General features: G+C 40.1%; 1 protein-coding gene across 1 annotated transcript in view; it reads right to left on the bottom strand.

Annotated features, from left to right (window-relative positions):
* PARP4 (poly(ADP-ribose) polymerase family member 4) overlaps positions 1 to 19,461 on the bottom strand; it is a 61,940-nt gene that overhangs the window by 17,117 nt on the left and 25,362 nt on the right. The window contains exons 17-26 of the mRNA XM_068395502.1: positions 17,683 to 17,814; positions 17,367 to 17,453; positions 16,745 to 16,909; positions 15,885 to 15,931; positions 10,271 to 10,352; positions 9,717 to 9,854; positions 7,470 to 7,665; positions 6,331 to 6,401; positions 3,340 to 3,527; positions 1,122 to 1,221 (exon numbers count right to left, since the gene is read on the bottom strand). Of these exons, the coding sequence (XP_068251603.1) occupies positions 1,122 to 1,221; positions 3,340 to 3,527; positions 6,331 to 6,401; positions 7,470 to 7,665; positions 9,717 to 9,854; positions 10,271 to 10,352; positions 15,885 to 15,931; positions 16,745 to 16,909; positions 17,367 to 17,453; positions 17,683 to 17,814 (1,206 nt within the window). The remainder of the gene's footprint in view (positions 1 to 1,121; positions 1,222 to 3,339; positions 3,528 to 6,330; positions 6,402 to 7,469; positions 7,666 to 9,716; positions 9,855 to 10,270; positions 10,353 to 15,884; positions 15,932 to 16,744; positions 16,910 to 17,366; positions 17,454 to 17,682; positions 17,815 to 19,461) is intronic.

Below are 19,461 nucleotides of genomic sequence, written 5' to 3' on the forward strand. Positions count from 1 at the left end.
TCTAATATTTGGAGGTAGTAAGGAGAATCACTCAGCCATTACTGTACTGGCTTCTGGAATAATGATACTCCTTTTGATAGCTGAAATTTGAGAGTAAAGTTTCTATTCATCAGGGTTGCCAAACAGGCTAGGGAATATGGCCTGCTACACTTAGCACCATCTCCTATGTGTGAACTCTGAGATCTGCAAACAGTTCTGCACATCTCCATGGCCTGCTCTGGATAGTTCTGCATGTATCACTCAAATGACAGCCAGAATAGCAAGAGAAGAAATCTATGCTTTCATCCATTCCCCCAGGAAAAAATATGCCAGATACTACCCTTGCTGCAGCACCTTCTCTGCTGTCACTGTTCCAGAGGGACTAGACTCAAGGCATAGGATAGTGCTCTAGACTATATGTATAACTATATAGGGAAACTGAAAAGCACTGCACATGGGGTCCTAGATTGCCTGAAACTTTTAGATGGATTAACAGTCCAAGTTACAGAATACAATTGCTACAGGCCTCATCACTATAGCAAGGACAATGTTGTAGATGGACTGTGACCTATGACAGAAGTAAAGCCACGTTTTTCCATTCAGGGACAATTATTTATATAGTTTGACATTTCTTAAAACTTCTTCCAAGTTGGTGTTATTGCACTTACCAAGAAAAGTACAGGAGCTCTCTCAAAAAGAGTAGAAAAAATAAAATAAGTAATGGCTTCCTTGTTTTCTTTTACACATTCAGTGACCAAGTGGAATGAGAAGGTAGGGCAACTACAGTGCCAAATTCCCTCCCTTATCAAAGAACTGAGGGTTCTCTACAGCCCTCATATCCCTTCCTATAGCACACGTGTTCCTGCTGAAAATAAGGCACCTTTGCAATACTCAAACTAAATACTTCTCTTTCTCACTTAGTATCAATTTATATATAAAAATACAAGAAGGCTAATAGACAAGCATCTCTCCTTCCACCTTCTATCAAATGTTTCTTGAACTACCTTATTGTAATAGCGAAGCTACGTGATCCCATGAAAAGTAGTAATTCCCATTTTGAGAAACTGAAGATATGCAGTATCAGATATTGATATATCAGACAATGATCACATACTGAATATATTCAAGATTTATAAATGTACCTTTGCCTCCCAGTTACACTTTGATTTCGGTTCAAAGTATTCAAACGCTCCAGCACCATATTGGGACAAAGATCTCAGCATGTGCTGATTTGCTGTGGAACTAACAAAAAAATTCTGTATGTAATTAGTAAATTGTTCATCTGATACTATTTCTAAATATTTTGGTTTTAATTAGTACTGCAAGATTTCTGAATCTGTATCTTTTAAATTCTATCCCTTTTTCAGGGGACAGGCCAACTGAAAGCAACTGAGCCAATGAGTGTGCTGCTTTATTAGAGATTTCCTAGCATTTGAGGAAATTACATGGTACATGAGTTTTTACATGTCACAGTACAGAGCTGTGCAGAGAAATTAACGGAGGTTCAAACACCAATACGACTGCATCAAAATGATCCTGATCTTGAACTAATGAACCTTAATCTCAGCAGAGCTATTTAGTATGGACACAGCTATCTTGCAGCTAAGTCCAGTGTCAGCTAGGGAATGTTACTGTCTGAACAACATGGATATAACCAATAAGGTAACACTTACTAGCCTGACAGAACAGCAGGCTCTGCTCACCAACAGTTTGACTACTGTGAAGCTATTTCATAGGTATATATCCAAATGAGAGCTTTATATAGGATTAAAGGAGAACAATTAAGCAGATGAGAACTCTTTTGGGTGAGAAATAGCACAGTATGTCTCGAATCTTTGTTGGACAGAAAGCAGACTCTTTCCTCAACAGGACCATACCACTGTCTTAGTGACCTAGTGAATCATCACCAAAATCCTTCAAGGAAAAGCTAAATAGTACAATTGTATCTATCCTAAGAACACATAACATCTTGGGTTTAAAGTTTACTGCTCTTTTAAAAGTCTTTTTATGGATTTTGCTGCCTTGTACAACTCTGTAAAGTACAAATCTTGCACTATTTAGAAACATTGTTTTCATTTACCTGCAGAGAATTATCACAGATAAAACAGATGTCATATTCTTTATTAATTCAGCCTTCTCGAAAACACTCTCTTTGTCTATACAAGACTATGAACCAGAGTGAACTTGTCTTTTACACCTCTTCACCATTATTACTTTACCAATGTAACACATTAAATACAGATCCTGCCTACTGAAAGCAGATTGTTGCATAGTAGCACATTAATGTTAGTGGTCTAGCGGAACCATTAAAAGCCATGCCCTCTCAGACTACCAGCACTGAGGTAATCCATTGCCAGGCCTGGTTCCATCATACCAATAACAAATAATCAATGAATGTAAATATACTGAACATGAACATAACAGGAATGTAAATATATTGAAAATGGCATCACTGTGCTGCTAATGGACACATACCATCTGTTCTTTATTGTGTGTTGATGCAAATTCTATTATAATCATAACGTATGATTACTCTGGAAGAGCACCAAGATGTCTGGTACGGGGCCTGAAGGGTGTGCTTGCCCAGTGCTGGGAGAGGGCCCACAGCTGTGAGATCAGGGGAATGTTGCAGGAGCTATGGTGAAGGTGTCATTAAAAAAAACAGTCCTAGAGGAACATGACTCTCACCACTGGTCTTTATTTTGATGTATCCTTGCCAACTCTCCCAGGATATGGTAAGAACCTAACACCTCCCTGACCCTTTCCCATTTATGCCTCGCAACCTGAAACAAGTAACTGTAACCCATTTTTTTTTAAAAAAGTCAATTCAGTCATGTATGTATCTTCCTAGTATGTTGTTACTGAAAACAGTCAAACTTCATTGCAGTGAGTTTCAGTGAGGTTTCTCTGATCGTTGAGAAGTCTAGTGCTTACTTTGTCTTTAAGTAATTATCTTACAAAACAAATGGAAATTAAATAATACAATTATACAACTATTGCACTATTAAAATGAGACTATACCAAAACATGAAATGCAAAGTTTCAAAACATTGATTTTTTTTTTTTCCAATTCTATTCTTAAATAGTATAGTTGTTATAATGAACAAAGATACGAATAGGTAAGAGTACCTGGACATGGAATCAAAGGTATTGTAAGCATGTTAACCTTTGAAATTCCCCACAGATTTTCCATTCCGTTATTAAAGGTAGGCAAACATTTCTGCATTTAATCTAAACATACATATATATTTAAGACAGCACACTCAGGCATCTGACAGTTCTCAACTCATTAACCTCTCACTTCAAATAAATTATCAGTGATTTTAAACAAATGCGATTGCTAGCTGACTTTGTACTTACCCAACACCACATGTAAATAACCTTGTATGTCGGACATTATCTTTCACAATCTGGAAGGTCACACTCTCATTCTGAATGTGTCCATCTGATATAAGAAGAATGTTACGGTGTCCTTGAGAAGGAAATAGCAGACTTAAGTAACGTAAGGACTTCCATAAATCAGTGTTTCCCAGTGTTGCGGTAGCAGACTGAAAAGTAAAGTATTAAAATTTTAGTTTGAATTTAATTTATTCTTTCCTAAAATAACATATAATATATCATTTAATCTTTATTTCATTATACATGACTCCTGGTTTCCAAATATAAATAATTAATTCTTAAGTTTTAGTTGTTCCAGCTATTCTATACTTACTACTAAAGATAGAGTGTAAGGTCCATCTAGTCCTGTATCTTCTCTGGCTTAGGCAAAAGGCACAGAGAAAATAGATAAGAAAAATGATGAATTCTACTCCCACATTGTTTTCAGAGCTTTCAGTAATCAGTGGTTTGGGGACTTCTGGAGTTTTCATCCAGACTATTGCATCTAAAAGCTATTTACAGCTCGCTCTTTTAATTTGCCTAACCCACTTTCTGAACTGAATTACACTTTAGCCTCAACATCAAGCAGGTAAGAAGTTTCGCTATTTATTATACATGAAAAGGACTGTTTGGTTTTTGTTTTAAATCCACTGATTGCTCATTTTGCTAGGTGTCCTGTGATCATAGAATCATAGAATGTTAGGGGTTGGAAGGGACCTCTGGAGATCATCGAGTCCAACCCCCCTGCCAGAGCAGGACTAATCTAGGGCAGGTTACACAGGAACGCATCCAGACGGGTCTTGAAAGTCTCCAGAGAAGAAGACTCCACAACCTCTCTGGGGAGCCTGTTCCAGTGCTCTGTAACCCTTACGGTAAAGAAGTTCTTCCTCATGTTGAGGTTGAACTTCCTGTGCTCTAGCTTGCATCCATTGCCCCTTGTCCTATCGCAGGGCACAAGTGAAAAGAGGTTGCCCCTTTCCTCTTGACACCCAGCCCTCATATATTTATACACATTAATCAGATCCCCTCTCAGTCTTCTCTTCTCCAGACTAAAAAGCCCCAGGTCTCTCAGCCTTTCCCCATAAGGCAGATGTTCCAGTCCCTTAATCATCCTTGTAGGTCTCTGTTGGACTCTCTCCAGTAGATCTCTGTCCCTCTTGAACTGGGGAGCCCAGAACTGAACGCAATAGTCCAGGTGAGGTCTCACCAGGGTAAAGTAGAGGGGGAGGAGGACCTCCCTCAATCTGCTGGACACACTCTTCTTAATGCAACCCAGGATACCATTGGCCTTCTTGGCCACAAGGACACATTGCTGTCCCATGGATAACTTGTTGTCCACTAGGACTCCAAGGTCCTTCTCCACGGAGCTGCTCTCTAGCAGATCGCCTCCTAACCTGTACTGGTACATCTTATTACTCCTCCCCAGGTGCAGGACTCTGCACTTATTCTTGTTGAACCTCATTATGTTCCTCTTTGCCCAGCTCTCCAGTCTGTCCAAATCAAGCTGAATGGCCGCACAGCCTTCAGGTGTATCAGCCAAACCTCCCAGCTTCACATCATCAGCAAACTTGCTGAGAAGACACTCTGTCCCTTCATCAAGGTCGTTGATGAAGATGTTGAACAGGACTGGACCCAGCACTGATCCTTGGGGGACTCCACTAGTTACAGGTCTCCAGCTGGACTTGGCACCATTGATTACCACTCTTTGGGCTCTATTGTGTAGCCAGCTCTTAATCCATCTCACTGTCTGGTCTTCTACCTCACACTCGCTGAGCTTGCTCACGAGGATGTTATGAGAAACTGTGCCAAACGCCTTGCTAAGGTCAAGGTAGACTACATCCACTGGTCTCCCTGCATCTATCCATTCAGTCACGATATCATAGAATGCTATCAGGTTAGTCAAGCATGATTTCCCCTTGGTAAATCCATGCTGACTACTCCTGATAACCTTCTTCTCTTCCATGTGATCCTCAACAGGTGGGAAACAGCAAGTAACCATCCCTATTCCCCTTTTCCTCTATCCTGGAAAAGAGATTACTGTGTAAGGATTCAAGAGACGTAAAAAAAAAATTAGGATGAGTCCTCTCCTTGTACAGCAGGTCTTCCATATATCTGGCCATCTTTGTTTTCTGTCTCTCTAGCTCTTCTCTTTGAGATGGAGTGACCAGAAGCGCATACAGTATTCAGATGCCATGGCGATACAGATTTATACAGCTACCTAAGTGTTTACCTTTCTGACAGCTGCTGAACACTAGGCTACCATTTAAAAAGGACTATTCACAATGGCTCCAGCATCTCTTTTCTGGGTGAAGCCCAACTTTGTACAGGTACAGTTAGTGTTGTTGTCCCCTTTGCATTACTCTGCATTGATCACCATTTGCATCTTACCATCCCATTTTCAAGACATCCTTTATATTCTTATTTATGCATTATGCTAGCATCAAGGAGCTTTAGTTACAGATGAGAAGCCTACTTCTGGCACTGACAAGATATGGTACTAACCAAAACCTGCTGTCCTAAGTAGCCTACATCTGATCTTTTGGTGCCAAAAGCATTTTCCTTTTCACTGACAGTCCTTTGGCCTAAGTGCTGCCTTCACTTACAAATTATAGATTTCCAGAAGGAAGTCAATCATTTCCTCTCTTCCTGCTGTGAGCAGGCAATGAGAGGTATGAAACCCCAAAAGATAAACCTAGGGGGAAACACTGAAAAATGTCCTAACACTGATAGCTACTCAGCTTCAAAATAACAACCTAAGCAATCGCTTAAACCAAACTGGAATAAATATTCAGGTGTGGCTGTGCTTGTTACTAGGAAAAATAGACTTCAAATACACTAAATTACAGAAAAATCTTAGAAGCTGGCCTAAAGAAAAAGAAAAACAGAGGAAAAGTTGCATAACAGAGTTTTGCAATGATAAGCATCCCATACAAAGAAGCGTTCTTTTGAATACAACCAGACCGATTTACTTACTGTAATAACCTCCTTCAGTGATGCCAAATCATTTATGATGTTCAGTGAAAAAGGAGAAAATTCTGTGAAATCTGTTAATAAAGATTGATATTAAGAGTATTAATATATTAAGCATGTAGCAACAATATGGAAACACAAGTTTAAGTTTTATGACTGGAATATCAGAGTAGAAATATTCCATACTGCTACATGTCCCTGGCTGCAGTGTATTATGCTGGTTTGATAATAAAGATGTGCATAAAATTATGCCATGATGTGACGGACAGAGTTTGTATGCCTTAAACAACTTGTTTGACAACTCTGGCTGGAGGAGGGTATGTGTACTACAGAGGCCTGCAAGTCTGGCAAGAGATAAGGGACTTGGGAACAGAACAATACCCCTGCTGTGCCTTAATTGTTGTGATTTACAACTCTGGCTGGAGGAAGAGATAAGTCCTGCAGAGGCTGGATGGTATCTTTTCCTTGGGGCCAGCCTACATGTGCAACAACTTTGCAAGGCATCAACCACGCTTGTGTAGAAGCGGGGTCATACAGCGGACACCACAACTAGGGGATCACGACCACCAGACACCCCTTGGGGGACCACCGACTCATTTCGAGAACAATCTAAGACTACAAAGCGCAGGCGTTCCAATTAGCATGAGAAGCGAGCAGAGGAGGGGACACAAGAGGGATGTTACCACCCTCTCCTATCTCGCATGCAAATGACCTAAAGTATTTAGACCTTCTCACTTGGGATGCTGGTGCTCGCTCCTGCCCACCCACCACCTGAGGACCGATCCTGCAAGCGATTTACCGGAGGAGCAACTCTGCAAGCAATTTACCAACTCTACAGACAACTTACATCGCTGGATCCAAGGGTGGTGATCTCTCTTTTCCTCTCTCTCATAGTCTCTATCCTCTTTCTCTTTTTCTTTTTCCTTTTCTCTCTTTTCTCAATGCCTTTAGAAACCCAAGACACTAACAACCATGCAACTTTCCCTGTATTAATAAATTGTTCTTAATTTCATACCAGTTATTTGGTGTCGTTTCACCTTAATTTACTCCAAGGGATTTATGAACTAGTTGCGACCAGGTCGTAACACATGACAAGAAGGTAAAAGGTGGCTCTCAGATGAAAAGGAAACAGAGAAACTCACTTGTGCCAAACTTGACTACATTCATTCTTTGTCTGAAATAACATAGTTCCAAAACACGTAAAGCAATCTGCTTTGCTTGGTGTAGAGCTGAACCTGCCATAGAATTCGAGCAATCTAATAAAATAATAATTTCACTGGACAGATGCTCTTCTTCAAATGCTGTTTCAAACTCTGGTTGGAATACAAGCATGCAAGCCTACAGAGGGAGAAACAAAATCATCAGCCCAGTGGACAAATACTATTTCATTAGAAGTGTACTCAAGCATCTTCATTTTTCTTATTATGGAATGAGATCAAATATAGCCAAATTTCAAAGTTTTAACAAATATAAGTCATTTACTCCTAATGCCTGAAAAGTGCAACTTCCCTGTCCTTTACCTATATCCCAGGTCTCATATGAAAAACTGAAAAAGGAATTTTGTGGTTTCATGTTCCTGTCTGATTCACTCTTCTGCAAACAGCACTGGATTCTTTTCTACAAGTTAAAAAAATAAAAAAATCACAGATATCATATTTGACAATCATCACTGCCACCATCAGTTTGTGAGAAGTACTAGAATTAAAAAAAATATGCAAACTAGAAGTGCGTACTGTCCTTGCTATGAATGGGGTTGTTTAGTCTGGAGAAAAGGAGGCTCAGGGGAGACCTTATAGCTGCCTACAACTACCTGAAAGGAGGTTGTAGCGAGGTGGGTGTTGGTCTCTTCTCCCAGGTAACAAGCGATAGGACAAGAGGAAACGGCCTCAAGTTGCACCAGGGGAGGTTTAGATTGGATATCAGGAAAAATTTCTTCACCAAAAGGGTTATTAAGTATTGGAACAGGCTGCCCAGGGAAGTGGTGGAGTCACTATCCCTGGAGGTATTTAAAAGACATGTAGATGTGGTGCTTAGGGATATGGTTTAGTGGTGGACTCGGCAGTACTGGGTTAATGGTTGGACTTGATGATCTTAAAGGTCCTTTCCAACCAAAACAACTCTATGATTCTATAAAAAACAAAGGCTTTCAAAAGCGGAACAATTAAATGCTTGAAGGAGAGAAAGTGTTTCCAATAGGGAAGGAACGGTTTGCAGTTTGGAAACACAAATAGGAATCCCTTTCTTTCTCCTTTCCTTGGGGTAATATCAGTATTATTGCAGTTATCAGAAAGAAATCCCTAAACTAATATATTTAAAATAAGTAACTCTAATTAAAAGGAAGAAAAACAGAAGACATCATTATCAGAAAGAAAACAATCTTATCTGTCATTTTACTTATTTTAATAAATTTCAACATTAGATTGACAGATTGGTAACACCAAGAATTTACATTTCACCTCTGCAGCATTTTATCTTATTTAAGAAAAAAAAAAAAAAAAATATAAATAGGAGCTGAAAATAACTAAACGTGCCAGGGACTTCACAAAAAATGTAGGAGAATGAAACAGCTTCTGGTAACCTGGAATCACATATTTTAAGTTTTAAATGTATTTCTCAGGCAAGGAGTTACTGTGGGTGAACTGATCCTTACTTTTCTACCTAACCTTTTATTAATGTTTTCCAGTGGTGATAATGAGCTCTTCTGTGACATAGCCACAGCTGGATTCTGCTTCTGGGTGATCCGGAGTGCTAGAACTGCTAGCTATGTCTTTTTCACTTATTAGTGAAAAAGATTCAACTGCCTTCGAGAATAATCACTGCAGCAGTAATAACTACAACAGAATGCAAAATCTTCTAGGAAGGCTAGATGCCTTAAAATAAAAACACTGACAGATTCTATAAACATTTGTGTGTAAGTTTTAAATACAGTCCTACAAATTTCATGACTTAAAATTTTACTTAATTTTTATTAGTATAGTGATTGCATGACTCTGAAGCTACTTAATTCCAGCTTCAGCCATGACTTATTTGTTCAATTCCACTGCTGCAAATGCAATATCTGTATCAAACACTGTAGTCACATTTCTATGAAATACAACCAGCAGCGTAACACTTAGAAAAAAATGTTTTAACAGAAATGATCGGACACTGTATTGAAACATTTACTCTCTTACCAGGCAAAGGATAAAACAAAAGCAACAAGATTCTATGCAGCTGAAAAGAAAACTCATTTCTAGAGAATATTCAGCTTAATAAAACAGATCAAATTGACCACTGTCCACGGTGTGAAATTTTTCTTTATTTTTTACCCATTAAAACTAAACCGTTCCTGTTTATTATGTTTTATCATATTCAGTATTACCTCATGCACAGTACAAGTTATGCAGTACCTCACTCATTTTGTTGGGATGCTTCTCTACCCACATTCGAGGTAGGTAGACCTGAGAAATCCAGATATCTAGACCAAAGCCACTAACATCCAAGGAGCTGTTCTCCACAGTCTTAATTACAGCCTTGCAGTCTGTTTTCTAGAAGAGGAGAAAAACAGGCATTTAAATATTTATTTAATAACAATACAGTAAATATTATTTACTTTGGGAGAACAGGGAATGATGACAGCAGATTTAATAGGAGTAGTCCCAAACCTTTTTGCCAAAGAGGTTATAGAAAGTTTACAAGCTACAGTCTCTATTTACATATTACATTCTTCAAAATATCCTTCACTTTCCTAAATGTATTTTTAAATAAGAAGACAATCAAAACAGAAAGGCTTCAAGCACAACAGAAATTTTCATCTGAGACAAAGAGGGCCAAGCTGTTTGCAGAATGAAAGTGCACAAAGCCAGACAGATCTGGCACATGCGTTATCTAGGATAAAAGTTCCATTTTAAATACACAGCAGAACTGCCAAGGCAGAGATATAGTTACAGTGAAATTAATTTACCTTTATTTTCAGTTCATGTGTCCAACTATGTATGCGTTCAATACTAGATGGCATCTCAATAGACATATCCAAGGAAAATCCACTAAATAAAGAGAAAAGAAAAAAAAACCTGAATGGCACTCCAGGGAAGATGATGTTCAATCTGCATACCATGACACCTCCATGAGAAGGAGATATGTTTCCTGTCCTTTTTAATTCTTTGGATGAAAGTGGAGAATACTGAACCACTTAGACAAGTTTTTGTCCCTAGGACATTCAAAGAATAACTATGCTGATTCACTACAGCTATTCATAGTTTAAAATGTTAGAAGAGATCAAGAGGCCATTTGATGTGATCTCCTCTGTAACACATTACATAACATTTTAGCCAATTATCTCTTTATTTACCTTAATGTTTTATTTCCTAAAGCTAAGCTTCATAACAGACAACCAAACTGGATTTCAGAGAAGGCAAGTTCATCATTTTCCATGGCTAACTGTTCCAAACCTCACTGCTAAAACTGCATGTCTTTTTTTCTTATTCAGCTTTAATTTCCAGTCTTTGCTTCTTAGTTTATTTCTGTAACATTAAAAAGCAATTTGATAGGTGCAATCATACAATATAAGATACCTAAAAGACGCAAGATACCATACAACATCATGGAATCACCTCCCAGTTTGTAGACAGAGGTCAATATGTGCGTCACACAGAATCACAGAATCACAGAATGTTAGGGATTGGAAGGGACCTCGAAAGATCATCTAGTCCAATCCCCCTGCCGGGGCAGGATTGCCTAGACCATATCACACAGGAACGCGTCCAGGCGGGTTTTGAATGTCTCCAGAGAAGGAGACTCCACAACCTCTCTGGGCAGCCTGTTCCAGTGTTCAGTCACCCTTACAGTAAAGAAATTTTTCCTCAAATTTAAGTGGAACCTCCTGTGCTCCAGCTTGCACCCATTGCCCCTTGTCCTGTCAAGGGATGTCACTGAGAAGAGCCTGGCTCCATCCTCTTGACACTTGCCCTTTACATATTTATAAACATTAATGAGGTCACCCCTCAGTCTCCTCTTCTCTAAGCTAAAGAGACCCAGCTCCCTCAGCCTCTCCTCATAAGGGAGATGTTCCACTCCCTTAATCATCTTCGTGGCTCTGCGCTGGACTCTCTCAAGCAGTTCCCTGTCCTTCTTGAACTGAGGGGCCCAGAACTGGACACAATACTCCAGATGCGGCCTCACCAGGGCAGAGTAGAGGGGGAGGAGAACCTCTCTCGACCTGCTGACCACACCCCTTCTAATACACCCCAGGATGCCATTGGCCTTCTTGGCCACAAGGGCACACTGCTGGCTCATGGTCATCCTGTTGTCCACTAGGACCCCCAGGTCCCTTTCCCCTACGCTGGTCTCCAACAGGTCTGCCCCCAACTTGTACTGGTACATGGGGTTGTTCTTGCCCAGATGCAGGACTCTACACTTGCCCTTGTTATATTTCATTAAATTTCTCCCCGCCCAACTCTCCAGCCTGTCCAGGTCTCTCTGAATGGCTGCGCAGCCTTCCGGCATCTAAGCCACTCCTCCCAGTTTTGTGTCATCAGCGAACTTGCTGACAGCGCACTCTAATCCCTCATCCACGTCATTAATGAATATATTGAATAGAACTGGTCCCAGAACCGACCCTTGCGGAACTCCGCTAGACACAGACCTCCAACTGGACTCTGTCCCATTGATCACCACTCTCTGGCTTCTTTCCTTCAGCCAGTTTACAATCCACCTCACTACCCGATCATCCAGACCACACTTCCCCAGTTTAGCTGCGAGGATGCTGTGGGAGACCGTGTCAAACACTTTACTGAAATCGAGACAGACCACATCCACAGCTTTACCATCATCTATCCACCGGGTAACATCCTCATAAAAGGCTATCAAGTTGGTTGAGCAAGACTTCCCCTTGGTGAAGCCATGCTGAGTGCCCCTAATGATCCCCCTATCCTTGATGTGCCTAGAGACAGCACCAAGGACAAGTTGCTCCATCACCTTTCCAGGGATGGAGGTGAGGCTGACCGGTCTATAGTTACCCGGGTCCTCCTTCCTGCCCTTTTTGAAGACTGGAGTGACATTCGCTTTCCTCCAGTCCTCAGGCACCTCTCCCGTTGCCCACGACTTAGCAAAGATGATGGAGAGTGGCCTAGCAATGACTTCCGCCAGCTCCCTCAGCACCCGCGGGTGCATCCCATCAGGGCCCATGGATTTATGGACGTCCAGGTTGCTTAATTGGTCCCTGACCCAGCCCTCATCAACCAAGACAGATTCCTCCTCTATCCTGACTTCTTCTGAGGCCGCAGGGGTCCAGGGCTCCTCAGGACAGCCTCCAACAGTATAGACAGAGGCAAAGAAGGCATTCAGTAACTCCACCTTCTTTTTATACTCTGTCTCCAGGACCCCCACCTCATTCATCAGTGGGCCTACATTGCCTCTAGTGTTGGCTTTACCTGCAATGTATTTGAAGAAGCCCTTCCTGTTGTCCTTGACCTCTCTTGCAAGGTTTAATTCCAAGGAGGCCTTAGCTTTCCTAGTTGCCTCCCTACATCCTCTGACAACAGACTTATATTCCTCCCAAGTGGCCAGCCCCTCCTTCCACGATCTGTACACCTTCTTCTTCCACTTGAGTTTGCCCAGCAGTTCCCTGTTCAACCATGCAGGTCTCCTGGTACCCTTCCTTGACTTCCTACCTGTTGGGATGCTCTGATCTTGAGCTCGGAAGAAGCAGTCCTTGAATGCTAACCAACTATCTTGGGCCCCCTTACCTTCTAGTACCCTGTCCCATGGGATTTCCCCTAGCAATTGCTTGAAAAGGCCAAAGTTGGCCCTCCTCAAGTCCAGGGTTGTGATTCTGCTAGCTATTCTGTTCCTGCCACATGAGATCCTGAACTCTACCATCTCATGGTCACTACAACCAAGGCTGCCCTCAACCTTCACCTCTTCAACCAGACCCTCCTTGTTAGTGAGGATCAGATCCAGCAGCGCTCCTCTCCTAGTTGGCTCATCCACCATTTGCATCAGAAAGTTATCATCAATGCACTGGAGGAACCTCCTGGACTGAGGATGGCTGGCTGAGTAGGCCTCCCAGCAAATATCAGGGTAGTTGAAATCCCCCACAACAACCAGGCCCTGTAATTGCGAGACTGCTCTCAGCTGCCTGTAGAAGGCCTCATCACCCTCCTCATCCTGATCCAGTGGCCTGTAATAGACACCCACAACAGTATCACCCCTGCCAGCCTGCCCCTTAATTCGCACCCACAAACTCTCAACTCGCTCCTGATCTGCCTCTGGACAGAACTCAATACATTCTAGCTGCTCACTCACATAAAGAGCAACTCCACCACCTCTCCTTAGCGGCCTGTCTTTCCTGAACAGGACATAGCCATCCATGACCACATTCCAGTCATGCGAGGCATCCCACCAAGTCTCTGTAATTGCCACTAGATCATAGCCCCCCGACCGAACACGGATTTCTAACTCCTCCTGCTTATTCCCCATGCTGCGTGCATTGGTGTACAGGCATTTCAGGGAGCGAGCTGGGCACACCGATTTCATCCCTGATTCACCCCCTGATTTCACCCCAGGGGGATGGGAGGCCTCCTGGTCTACCTCAACACTAGAGCGTTGCTCCAGTGGTGCAAGACCAGCTACCACCCCATCCCCCTTCGAATCTAGTTTAAAGCTCTCCGAATGAGCCCTGCTAATTCCTGTCCCAGAACCCTTTTGCCCCTACGACATAAATCTTTCCCATGTATCACTGTCACGCCTGTTGTCTTATAAAACCAGCCATTATCAAAGAACCCAAAGCCCTGCCTGTAGCACCAGTCTCGTAGCCAGGCGTTAATAGAGAGAATCCTACTATTCCATCCCACGTCATCACCTGAAAATGGAAGGAGGGAGGAGAAAACAACTTGTGCCCCAGACTCTTTCACCAACCGTCCTAGGGCCTTGTAGTCTTTCTTCATCCCCCTCAGACTACGGGATGCAATGTGTCCTTGAGGCTGGTTTTTTTTATTGTTGGGTTTTGGGTTTTTTATGTTTTGATTTGCTTTTTAGTTTCTTAAAGTCTTCAGACTGGCATTTTGCCAATTTCAGTCAGTCTTGCCTGACAAAGTAAAATAATCTTCTCTCTTCGCTACTTCTTGGTTTGTATATTTTGGGATTGCATTAGCCATTTTGCCACAGTATCACCATGGTTGTTCATGAGTAATAAACCCTGGGTTACTGGTAGTTGCTGTATTCCAGGATATCATCTCCCAAGATGCAGATGAGTAGGGTTGCAATCACTTCATCTACGTGTAGCCTTGGATTTGTCAGTCTTACAGCATTTTTGTTGCATGGGTCCATTTTAATAAATATTCTTGACTATTCTGAGTCCTAACCTCAGTTATTATTAATGTACTATGAATCTGTGTATCCTCTGCATATCATATGAGCAATTATTTTCTATTTACAGCTACATCTCCATTATCCTTAAGATGCTTGTGGATAAAACATGCAATACATATGCACAGCCTCAAAGTATATGCAGAGAGAACCAGACTGCAGCCAGAAAAATTTATGTTACTAATATAATAATAATTTGCAGCTAACTTGGATGTCTTTGTGCTGCTCCCTCTAGAACCTGAAGCTAGAAAGAGTGAAATAGAGATACTTGATCTCCATCCTCACACAATAAATATTAAGTGTCTTCCAATTTTTATTCATATTTTCTAGTTGAATTTTCCGTTAACATTAAAAATTAAATTGTATTATCATTTTACATACCTCTTCTACAACTGGATGTGTAGTGTATGAACTTGTTAATTTATTCCTGACATATGGCAGAAGTAGCATCAAATCTTTAGCCGATCAGTACAATATTTCTACTGAACAGTAGTAAATGTACTGAATAAAAGCAAATTAATAATAGGAAACACTATGCCAAGATTAAATATAACTTTAGAATATTATAACAGATGTGATTTTGTGCCTGCTTTTCTGCAGGCAGAACAGAGAAGAAACTAGGACATGCTCACGAAAAGCACTTTTCATGGTTTTTAATATGGAAATATGAATAGCATTAAGTTTTGACACATTTACTGCTACTACTACCTGCATTGCTTGTTATTCTGATAGAGAATGGCCATATGCAGAGATGTTACTGGGAATAAAATTATAATACTCAGTTTCCAAGAAGTCTTACTTTACCAGCAACAGCACAGTTTCAGACAACTGTAAATTTTTATTCAAAATGCAAATGCAAAGAAAGGCTTTGCATATTAAGTGCAGCAATATTGAAAAAAATTAAGATCATGGTATCATTAAGCTTTGTGACTTGGGAATTTTTATATAATCCTTAATAACAGAAATGTTTCTGAAACAAAAGGAAGTATTTAGTAAGGAAAAGACTGTAATAATTAAAAGTTATTCTCCTATGACATTACCTATCTAAGCATAACAACAGATTAGAGCGAAAGGTGAAATTAAACTTGATAATGCAACTTACCATCAAATGTTCCCTATAAATAGAAAAACTTTAAATTAAATGTTTTAACTTAATCATTTAATGTTTTGACAAAATAAAGCAGATATTAATATTAATGAAAGCAACTTACTTTTTCTGTGGTTTTCCTTGTTTAACACAAACCTTTTTTACTGTATCCTACAAAGAAAAAAATTTTTTTAACTGCACCAGTTATGAAATATTTGTATGTCATTCCTGACACTTTTATCGCCCTGGAGCTCCTTTCTCTTATTGTATCACTAAGGTGGGATTGCACGGAATCCTCTTTACTTCATTTAATCATATAGCTTTGTTAGATCATAGCAGCTAAAATTCACTGAACTTCAGAAGTCAGTATCATACAGCTCTGAAGCAGAAGGCGTGATGGTTGAACAGTCAGACATACGATACAGCTATACAATCGCACAGGCACTAGGACTGCAAGGACCATCTCTGGCTCTTTGCCAGCATTTAAATACAGAGATGACCTCCCCTCCCACCTGGAGAATTCAGGAGCCACCAAGGGCATCCAAAGAAACAGACGGGCCACCTTGTCCCTGAAACAGAGAAGGATAATAGCAGAGTGATCAGCAGATGCTCGGCGGCTGCTTCATGATGGAGATAACACAATGTCTTTGCAAGCCAAAGGAGGAACAGCAGCACAGAAACAGCAGATAACTCAAAATATGAGACCTAACATGTACCAATCCAAGTCAACTTTCTGAGGCCTGCAGGAGCAAATACATCCTCAGGGATAGTTAGAGTTTTTCTACCAATCACAGCATTCCTAAGTGTTTGTTCACATTGCTTTATGACAAGGATGGTTACAATTATCTTCTAACGAAAGAGCAGAAATGAAAAGAAGAACAATCATAAACTTACTGAAGCCTCTTGTGTGACTACAATCCCCTAGGCATGCAACTTTTGCTTCAAAACAAGAAGATGCTATTTTAAGGTTGCATTTTAACGAACCTGCGTGTTTTCATTTAATGCTTTGTCCTGTTGCCATGGCGACAGAGAAGCAGGCATATGAAAGGTGATACAACCATGCTGAAAATTCAGTTCAGTGATGTAAGTGATTTTGATCACAACTGTAGAATTTGGAGGTAAGTTTCCAACACTTATTACAAAAATATCCTAAAAAACAAAAAACACAACCTAGCTTTAATGACACCATTAAAGCCTATATTTTCCAAAACAATAATTTAATTGGTGTTTAGGCACACTGAAATCAAATGCTAACACAGAAACTACTATTTGGTTTTGGTGAAGTGTAAGGAAAAAAGGCACTATGATATGAAATGTCAAACTTTCAATAATTCCTTAATTTCTCGCAAAAACTGATCAATAGTAACTGAACAAATCAATCTTTTACAAAAAAAAGGAAACCACCAGAAAGAGAAATATCTGTTTTATGTAAGCCATAGCAGATATTTAAAGAAACAATCGTTATTTTTCAAAATGATCAAATGTATGGTCCAAATAAGTTCTAGCAAAAAGGAGTTTCCCAACAGAGACAGGATTCAGCAAAGAATCTGTAATTGGACAACTGCAAAATTTTCAACTAGGTACTAAACCACGATATTCAACATACCGGTGCATCCTGGTCCATTAGATAAGCGCCATCACCCTGACTGATAGCTTTCCGATATTCCGTATGTGCTTGTTTCTTTTCTTTAACCTATGAAAGATTGTTCCAAAATAAGTCATTTCATCCATCTCTATGGACAGAAAACTTAAATCAATATTCTCTTAAATGACATGACTACCTTGAAATCCAGTCAAGTGGTAACAACAAAGGACAGGAGAGAAACCAAAATTAGTGTTGCACATCTTCATTACTAATTAAGTGCTTTCAGATCCTGAGATTGAAGGACCTACATCAAAGGCAAAGTACAATAACGTTTTACCTCTCCAATGACGTGTTTTCCATTGATAAAAGCTTCAAATCCACAAACAGCAGCTTTATCATCCAAAGGAAAGACATACTTAGCTTCAATTGGTTTGCTGCTTTGATTGGTGTAGGTCTGAAACATTACTACCTGAAATGAATATTATTTTGCGTAACTATAATGTTAAAATGGGATTAAAACATCAGTACTTTAAATGTAACAGCATAACTGCTTTGCACCGCAAAACGTCAATCGGTATGCCACAACTGGAACGTCTATTTGTACCTTAGAAATGAAGGTGTAACATTCATCAGTGCTTGACACATAGATATCTCCAGAAACATACAAGGAGCTGTAGAACTTTTAATCTCTAAATCATTAATCAAACCTCTTCCAGGAGAAGAGTAAACCATGACCTTCTAAAGGTTATCCAATACACTGGCAGAGCTGGAGCTGTCAAGCTATTGCCTACAAAAGAAGTCACCACTGCAATATGTCTATAATAGTTTCAAGCCAGTAAGGTCTAAACAAGAAGGAAGAGTACACCTCCACAAAAAAATGATCTATTTTTACAAGGTACTAAAAGGGATGTTTGGAAAAGCCTATGTTACTTCTATATGTATAGTATCCATCTTCTAATGACAGAATTTCTGTCTCTCAGGTGGCAGATTGCATCTGACTTTCCTCTCACACCTGCTCTTCTGTTTACTACCCATGTGCCGTAACAAAACTCTAGCAATTCCTCATTCCCCTTTGCTGCTATTCTTATTGTCCCTGGTCATCTGATCATTTCTGGTTTATGCTCTGTACCTCAGCCTTACAGACTGTTTTCTGCTTTGATGGACTGGGTCATAGAACAGGTGCCACTGGATAGTAATTCATTCCATAGGAAACCAGACAAAAAACAGAACAAAAGCAAAACCAAACAAAAAAAAAACCCCGACAATCCCTCACGAAAAGAACAGTTGTTCAAAGGAATCAGAGTGATCAGACAACAGTTGTGTGTGTCAGAGTAGTTTAAGCACAGACTCATTTGCAGACAATTCTTTTGAACCCTTTCCCCTCCTGTTTTCCTCTGTTTTCTTTTTTAAGGCTTTAGCAACAACATATAAAAAACATTATTTACTTTTATGAAACTACTTTGTCACTGGAAACCCCTGAATACAGATTCTTGTGGAGAGACACACACGTGATGGAACTCAGTGAAGCCACAGCTTTTAGCATGATCGAGACTGCTTCAGGCAGGATGCAGTTGAAGAGGGAAGAGATTGTGGAATTATGCCCAGGACTGGAAAAGACCTGTGACTTGACAGAATTTGTTCTTAGGACATATGTACTAAAAAACAAGGTGGGCCCTTATTTTAGCTTGCTTAGCTAACTTTTATTAGCTAATTTTCAGGTTAGAATAGCAAGTTCTTTTGTATTGATTGATAGTTTACTTGTGACAGCTAATTTAGGTTGTCTAACCAAAGTCAAAACCAAAACACAAATACATTTCCATAAACCTTTAATCATCCTAGGTATTTCTTACTGGTTTATAATTCAGCTGGCAAACACATTGCCAAGAAGGTCTTTTAAAGGGAACAGAATGCGTACACCACTGCAGAAAGTTTCTCTACAATGGTGACGTGATTACGCATAGGCAGAAAACAGACTTAAAAATAAAGCCAAGACTTTCACTGTCCAAAGAGTTTTCTGGCATTTGTTTGACTATACATCTCTAAGGATAAAAACTGTTTCCACTCAGTTTCAGCACTTTACTTAATTTAGAGATTGAATTGCCTTTTTTTTTTTTGC

The sequence above is a fragment of the Nyctibius grandis genome, chromosome 2 (genome assembly GCF_013368605.1).
Source record: "Nyctibius grandis isolate bNycGra1 chromosome 2, bNycGra1.pri, whole genome shotgun sequence".
In the NCBI taxonomy this organism is placed as follows: domain Eukaryota; kingdom Metazoa; phylum Chordata; class Aves; order Nyctibiiformes; family Nyctibiidae; genus Nyctibius; species Nyctibius grandis.